This window comes from Rhea americana, unplaced genomic scaffold (genome assembly GCF_003343005.1).
Source record: "Rhea americana isolate MKP2758 unplaced genomic scaffold, rheAme1 scaffold_28, whole genome shotgun sequence".
Classification (NCBI taxonomy): domain Eukaryota; kingdom Metazoa; phylum Chordata; class Aves; order Rheiformes; family Rheidae; genus Rhea; species Rhea americana.
This window is the reverse complement of record NW_028186401.1, coordinates 5,745,693-5,753,657: the sequence shown is the minus strand read 5'-3', so window position 1 is coordinate 5,753,657 and position 7,965 is coordinate 5,745,693. Positions and strand designations below refer to the sequence as shown.

At 53.6% G+C, this 7,965-nt stretch overlaps 1 protein-coding gene across 2 annotated transcripts; it reads right to left on the bottom strand.

Annotated features, from left to right (window-relative positions):
- Positions 1 to 3,848: 3,848 nt before the first annotated feature.
- AEN (apoptosis enhancing nuclease) lies at positions 3,849 to 7,955 on the bottom strand. 2 transcript variants are annotated; one of them, XM_085308669.1, is made up of 4 exons: positions 7,891 to 7,955; positions 6,683 to 7,380; positions 5,678 to 5,878; positions 3,849 to 5,217 (listed from the first exon to the last, which is right to left on the bottom strand). In XM_085308669.1, the coding sequence occupies exons 2-4, from the start codon at positions 7,373 to 7,375 to the stop codon at positions 5,014 to 5,016; spliced, it is 1,098 nt and encodes a 365-aa protein (XP_085164795.1). In that variant the 5' UTR covers positions 7,376 to 7,380; positions 7,891 to 7,955; the 3' UTR covers positions 3,849 to 5,013. The 2 variants fall into 2 exon arrangements, with proteins under 2 accessions (XP_085164795.1, XP_085164793.1); XM_085308667.1 differs by having other exon boundaries at positions 6,683 to 7,377.
- Positions 7,956 to 7,965: the final 10 nt, after the last annotated feature.

The following is a 7,965-nucleotide window of genomic DNA, read 5'->3' as shown; positions in this document are numbered from 1 at the left end:
TCACAAAGGACTTGAAGGGAGACTCCTCCCTGGTTCTCCTGCCCAACTTCCTTCCTCAGGAACCATGCCTTGGAGGTACTGTGGGCTTGAGAGCACAGTGTGATTTCTTCCAGCCATTCAAAGCTGATGTAAGACATGACTGACCTCCAGTTTGTTTCTCAGCTTCCCTAAGGCCTGGAGAAGGTTGTACAGTGGCAAAACTTGCAGGACACATGAGCGCCACAGGCTATGAAGRCAGCAAATTTGTCCCCAGGGCAGGGAGTATTTCAACAGAGGGTTTAAATCAGTGTTGTGGAGATAGGGGCTGAGTTCTGCTTAACACGAACCCTGAGAGTCTGAGGGTTTCCCAGCTCCTATACTACAGTGCAAATGTTAAGCTACGTTTCCAGAAAGGCACATTGGCAGCCATGGAGGCAGGCCATGGAAAGCCTCAGTGATGGYGAGGGAGGGAAAAATCTACCCTCCGTCTACCTTAGAAAAATCTGTCCCTTACTCTAGAGCTGATCCTGCATATTTCATCCTGCCTAAGCCCAGGCAYGCATTTGGAAGTGGTTCTCTCTAAAGCATTTTAATGGTCAATACTTTAGATGTGTTCTTCTGATTTTCTTTTTTTCATAATTACTTTTTCTTCTTGTCTGTGGCTGACTGCAATGCRGAATGAGTCACAGGCTGATAAAGCCTCGTGTCCTTCCGCCTCTTTTTGTGCCATTCCTCATCCTCATCCTGGACACGTGTGGGTCTCAAACCATGCTGTCATGTGGCCAGAAGCTGAGAGTGAAGCAGTGCTATCAGGTAAAGGAGGGCTGGAGGGATGCCAGCCCGGTTCAGCAAGGGAGGATGTCTCGCTCTGATGAAAGTCACACGCTCGCGTCACGCTGGAAAACGAAGCCTTYGCGGACGAACGTCAGCGAAGCGGGGACACGCGCGTTCTTCGGGAGCAGCAGGGCGCTCCGTGCCGCTGCCTACTGGGGGTGGCAGCTGTCGACAAAACTGCGTCCCCCTCCCCAGGGCCCGGGACCTYGTTTCAGATAGCACCAAACCTCTCGCAGCCGGTGAGACTGGCGCRCTGGGCGAGGATGGGGAAGCTGGAGGGCCTCGGCGCAGCGTTGCCTGGCTCCGAGCCCACCTGGCTCACTGCCAGCGCAGCCACAACTCATGGCTCACGTTTTATCCAATGTGCTTTTCCTTCCTTATGTTTTTGGTTGGGCTCCCATTCAAGATGAAAGTGTGCAAAGATTTGGCAGCCGCCCGAGACTGATAAATAACCCAAGTCACGGCAAGCTTGAATGATCGCCTTTGTGCAGGGTGACCAGCTGCGAGAGATGGCTTTTTGGGAAACWGCAGTGTCCTGTTGAGGGCGATGTGGGACAAAATGGACATTCATATCTCAAAGCTAAAGAGCAGGATCAGAGTGGAGTGTTTCACTCTGCTGGGTTTTGACCAGAATGGATGGCTGCAGAGTCGCATGAGCGTGGTGTTCTCTGAGCAGCAGCTTAGGCAGGTCCTAAGATGGGCTGCATGGTGGCTTGGTTCTGCAAGAGGACAGACTCTTCCCTTCTCAGGTCAGTGGGGCAGGAAATTCCTCAGCCTTTTCGGACCTTCATGCCTGCAGCTACCTTGTATCTGCACTCCTTTCACCGTTTCCACATCTGTGCTTCCCTCTTGCCACCTTTTCTGGGAGAGGTAGAAACAGCAGTGAGGAGGAAATGAAGAAAGACCTACATCAGCTGTCCTCTTCTCACAAGTGTCCGGGTGCAGATGCTGCATCCTGCATGCACCATGTGGCATACTGCTGGCGAAGGTCCCTCCTGTACCCAACAGGGACCTGTTGATATTGCGTGGAGTTGTGCAGGGGCTTAGCTGAACTGCACCTCAACGCACACACAGCAGGTGGAGCAGGCGATGCTTTACAGCCCTGCTGGGACAGGAACACGCTTGACACGGTCCAGCACCAACAATTTCGTAAGACCAGCCATGGAGCCATTTTTCTTACCCATCCTGGTGGACAGACCATGAATTTATTAAGCAATTAGGTTCTTATTATTTATTTAAAGAGAGCAGCACAACTGTTGAAACATTGTGCTCATGTCACTGAGAGGGCAGATCCTTTTAGACATATTCTATATATGTCAGAGTGTTTCTGGGCTGTCTCCAGGCTGCCTCTGCCAGGCAAGGAAGAGTTAAGAAGGGAAGTACAAGATGCGTCTTGTAATTGCACTGATCTATGCGTCAGGTATGCCTGCGTCACTCGGCTGACTTGGCTGCTTCCCAAGGCTCAGGCTGAACTCTTTCTCCCACTGTCCGCAGGGAAAAGCCTCTGACCCTGTCTAGCCAAGCTGCGGGAAGATGCGGACTTCATTTTAACGCTGGCTACCGGCTCCGTGCCGCAGCAAGGCTGCCAAMAGCCTCTGTGGTGCTGGCAGTCATTCATCTAGACGGATGTACATCCATCACCCATAAAGTTACCATGGCTGTCCTGCAACCTCCCTTCTCTCCAACACCCCCATGTTCGCCATGGTGGGACCAAGGGACCCCAGCATCAAGAGCCGTGGGCCGTGCGCCCCAAGCAGTCAGCGAGAGCAACGATGGCCTAGACAGCACTGCACAAAGGGGGACACTGCATCTGCATGAGGCTCCTGCAGAGCAGGCCTGGCTCTTGCTCTGAGGTGCCTTGCACAGACACGTTATCAGACAGGTAGCACTGTACAGGTAGCACCTGTACAGATAGCCCGTACAGGTGGGCAATTCCTGTGTACRGAGATGGGGAAACGCTGGCTGGTATTTTTAACAATCACACTGTCTGCTTGGGTCATCTTCTGCATTCTGGTTAAGTGCAYATTTTGGTGCTCATGGAATCTAGTTACCAAACAGCTGCAGGTTTGCCTTCAGGCAAAGCATTTCCTAAGGTTGGGAGGTCACGGAGATAGGGCTTTGGCATACCAGTCACATTAGAAATGGGCTTAAAATTTTTTTTGAAGTATACCAAATGTAGGTGACTCATATAACGATCAACTTCAGAGAAACAGGGCTGAGCTAGCCTCCACACAGTGCAATAGTCAACTTCATTCATAAAAACGCCAGCTCAGACCAAGTTTTATATTCTAAATAGTTGCCAGAGCAGCAGCTCTAGTAACATGCTCATCCTTGKTAGTGTGAGGATGTCCCTGTATAAGTCAGGAGTGGGCTCCATGACAGTCCTGCCTTGGGAAGGGCTGGAGGACAGCAGGACACTTTCTCTTGAAATGGGCTTTCTTCGAACTGTCTCTTTGTGACATGCCCTTGCTCCAAGCAACCCTCATCTTTCAAGTCTTGCACAACAGGTAGTTTCTCTCTGCTGCAAAAAGGCAGGAAGGCCCTGCCTACGCAGTAATGCTGCCAGCAATGTCTAATCAAGGACATCCAGACCTTCTGCACAAYGGGAGAGTTGTGCAGACCATGTAGAAAAAAGTAATTAGAAAGTTACCATGGCTGTCCTACAGAACAGGGCTCATTAACACCTGGCAGTGCTGGACCACACCGGCTTTGGCTAAGCACATCCAGTACTTCTTGACAAACAGCTTTGCAGAGCTGTCCTTGAAGGGCAGTGGGTAACCACAGTGATCACCAGAGCAAAGGGGACTATCCTCTAATGCTGGGGAACTGCCTCGCTCCAAGARGAAAGGTGCAGCTCACTCCAACTATAATCAAGTCATCTAAAATCTCTTTTCTGGTTGCACATGGGTTTGTAGCTGCCGGAGCTCAGCACGTGATGCAGTCAGTGAATGCACAACACAAGAAAATCTCATCCTTACCCTGCTCCCTCTGGAGAATTTCCCAATTTGATCATGCAAGGAACACAACAGTTTTTTTTCCAGCAATGATTTTTAATTCATGATTTGACAAGAATATGAATAATTTATTTAAGATCTAGTGCATCCTATTTTATCCAGGGGAAATTAGAGACTGATTAAACCTGGACTTTCTTTTTGGCCTTCACTGTGTAATTAAGGTAGGAAGGAAACTGGTTGTTTAACTGGCCCTGGACAGTCTGTAATTTTCAGGTGTCAGCGAGACAGCAAAGAACTGCTGTACCAGGGCTGTGATGTACACTATGGACTAGATGATCTCCAGAAGTCCCTGCCAACCTGAATTCTTCCACGATTCTGCAGCTTGCCCATGTGGTTGCATGTTCAGGTAGAAGGAAACACAGCTTTTCCTTCTGACCATTTCACAGTCACAACAGGGTCCTGTTCATCACCACAGATTCAGAGAAGTAAGAAATTACCAGCAAGACTAGTCACTTGCCCATCACCAGGGATGGCTCCTCTTCCTGCCCTCTGAGGTTATCACATATRGGTCCCCTGGCAGTCCTAGCCCAGCCATCACATGCCCACAGGGAGTGTTCCCATCTGGCGCCTCAGCCCCACTCCTCCCAGAGCACCAGGCGACAGATCAGTATGGCCCAGCCACAGCACTCTCCTGTGAGAAGGCTCTCATCCGATGGCAAGAGGCTGCAGACAGCGTTTTCAGGAGATGCTGCCCTGAGGTACCCAGAGCAACTGTGCCTCATACTAAACGTACTCCTCCCCAAATGAAAGCAACCAAGGGGAAGTGGCACAGCTAGGAGATCCATTTGCAACTCCAAGATCTCTGGTGCCTCCAACAGCAGGCAGTGGACTGCTGCTGCCACAGAGTGTGGATCTGCCTGCTCTCCCTCCCACAGGATGGTGAAGGCTCACCACCGCCAAGCCCACAGTCTGCCACAGCCAGTACCCAAGGGAGAGGCTGGCACAGGAGAGAAGGGGTGCATAGCGGCCCACCATGCCCATGGTGGACTCTATGCACAGTCTGGTAACAGAAGCAACCATGTCACCATCTGCACTAAGATACTGCTGCTGGGCAGAGTGTTTGGGATACAATCCTGGGAAAAGGAAGCACCCCACAGACCACCACACAGGCACCAGCAGCTGCCTCCGCTTTAATAGCTGAAGGCGCCAGATGTCTCAAAACACTCAGAGGAGAAGCTGTCACCCTTCACAGGCTATCTATGTTCAGGTGTGTGGGCCAGTACTGGTCATCCATGTACTGGTCACTGTCCGTGCTGCTGTCTGCGACAGGGCTGGGGGCCCTTGGGGGCAGGCTGCTGGCCAGCTCCTTCTCCCACTGCACCTCCACCAGTCTGTAAAGCTCCATGGTTGTCTGCGCATCCTCCACCGATGAGTGTCCTTTGCGGCCGATCTGAGAGCAAAGGTGAAAAAGATGCATTAGAAGGAGGGGCTGGCAAAAATCCTACAAGCCATGCTACCAACTTGCTCATAAACACAACTGCTGGGGGTTACAGAGACAGCAAGGGTCTGATCCAGCCTTATACAGAGAGATGTATGCATTTCTCATCACCACATCCTGAAAGATGCAAGTCCTGTCCCTGCTTTACTGAGATGCTTAACAGCAGCTCTGCTACAAAGGCTGGTCTCCCCTGACTTGATTATARATGGAGGGAGCATAGGACGAACAAGCTCTGTCTCTGCCTCATGGATAGCACCATGCGTAGATGGGGGGAACTAGACTGATTAAAGAGGCCCACAACAAAACTGAGGACTGCCCCATCTCAAGATTTCTAGAGCACTCACAGAGGCTGAGTCTCATGCAACCTGCTAGTCACACAATCTGTTGTCCCCTCGTAGATGCAGGTGCTCACCTGGATCTTTTTGTGGAGCAGGTGCTTGGCCAAGCTCTTGAGAGAGGCATTGACTTTGACAGGGAATCCTGCCTTCTGGTTCAGCAAAGGGATCCGGCTAGTGTCTCGGGTCTTGTCTTTTGGATGGAAGTATTTCAGGGCTTGGAAGTCATTGTGGATGGCATGTCCTACCACAATCTTGTCTTTCAAGATCTTCAGGATCTGAAAGTGTCAGATAGCATCACACAGGTGGTAACAGCAAAACAAACACAGATTAAGTATAAATTAAGCCATTTTGCATTAAATTTAGTTTCTTCAGTTCTAATCTTTTAGGATCCCAGAACTGAGTGGCAACCAGCTGGTCCCAATTCACAATGTTACTCAAGTCCACAGCAGCACACAGCAGGTACATWGTGCACTGCTTAAAGCCTGAGGGAACGGAGGCTCAGCTACAGCAAACCAACCTCGGGCAAGGCTTARGTGACTCATGGTCCTGTGCTTGTGTCTCTATACAAGAGCAGCTCAGCATAGGTCCCCTCATATCCCAGTTTCTCTCTGGCAGATAACAGGCATTTTTTTTTTTTGTTTTGTTTTAATAAAAGACCTCATAATGTTACCATTTTAAATTAAATATTAAATTAATGATAACTTTTTTACAAAGCAATGGGACTCAGTTATGGCAGARCTTCACTGATTATTTCTAACTCCCTCCCAAGGACACAGTCCAGTAGGAGGGGCTGTTGCTGTTTGCCTGGGGCTTGTTTGCAGGAGTTCAGAGCCTCCTGCCAAAATCCTGAGGGGCTGGCAGTATATATAAGCCAAGTAGCACCATTTTTAAGTCCCCCCACCATGAGAGGGACTAGGAGGAGGCACAGGCACAGAGATGGGACATACTATGTGACTGTCTGAATACTGGTAAAAAGCTGTTGGGACAGGGTGAYCCCAGGAGGGAATGCCACAAAGCCCACCCTAGGGCTGTGTGATTACCCTGCCTCTTCCCCCCAAGACTTGCACCTCCCATTTCACCTCTGCCTGGGCAGCCCTGAAGGGAATAGCATTCTTCATGTGCCGCTTCGTGATCCCACTCCAGCGTGTCCGGTAGTCCACGATGGGGAACGCAGGCTGGACGTATTTGTCATACACGACGTCCCCCTCATAGTTCACAATGGTGCATCGCGCCAGCTCGCTCAGCTTCCCCCGAGGGCCGGTGCCCACCATCTCGCAGTCGATGGCCAYGTACTTCCCTGGGCGCAGAAGCGGTGAAGATGTCCCCACCTCGGCRGAGCTGCCCCTGTCATCCTGGGACAGCAGCACGGAGTGGTGCCTGGCTATGCTGTCCGGAGAGGCGGACAGGGAGAGGACCTGCTTGGGCTTCCCAACCTTCCCGCTTTGTGGTTCCGCAGCGGGAACCACGGGAGGGCTGCAGGTATCCTCCGCCAGCCTGGCTGCGGGTGCCTGGCTGCCCGGGCGCTTGCGGGGTCTCAGCAGCCCCTTCTGCTCCAGCAGYGCCCTGCGCTCCAAGAACCTCTGGTGCTTGCGGCTCTTCTTCTTGTTGCGCCCCTGCGGTGAACTGGGGCCCTCRGCGGCCATCTGGGGACAGCTGCGTGCCGAGGGACAGGTGCCACCTTCCGCGGCAGGGGCCTGAGTGCCCTTTGGGGCCAGCATGGGGACCTTCGGGGGGGGCAGGAGAGGTGTCATCTGCCCCTTGCCAGGAGGCATCCCTGCTGGAGCAGACACAGGAGTTAGCACCACACAGCCCCGCAACAGCCCCCCAGAAGAGACTAGTGCTGGCGCACCCCACTACAGACCCCTCCTGGCCCCCGACCGGGGCAGGGGGAGAGGGGCAGGAAAGGGGGGGGGAACTGTCACCCCTGGGCCCAGCCCCATGTCTGCCCCACGACTAGGCCCCAGGCCCCTACCTGCTCCATAGCCCGGCCCCAGGCCCCTGCCTGCCCCACATCCCGGTCCCAGGCCCCTGCCTGCCCCATAGCCCGGCCCCAAGCCCCTACATGCTCCATAGCCCGGCCCCGGGCCCCTGCCTCCCCCACGGCCCGGCCTCGGGCCCCTGCCTGCCCCATAGCCCGGCCCCAGCCCACTGCCTGCCCGATGAGTAGGCCTCGCCCCCACAGCCTGTCCCACAGCCCGGCCCCAGGCCCCTGTCCGCCCCATTCCCGAGCCCCGGCCGCCTGCTCGCCCCACTGCCCGGCCCCCCGCCCGGGGCCAACGCCCCTCACCCGGCGCGGCCCGGCGCGGCCCGGCTCCCGCGTGGCTCCCCCGGAAGCCGCGGCTCTCGCATGCCCGGGCAAGCC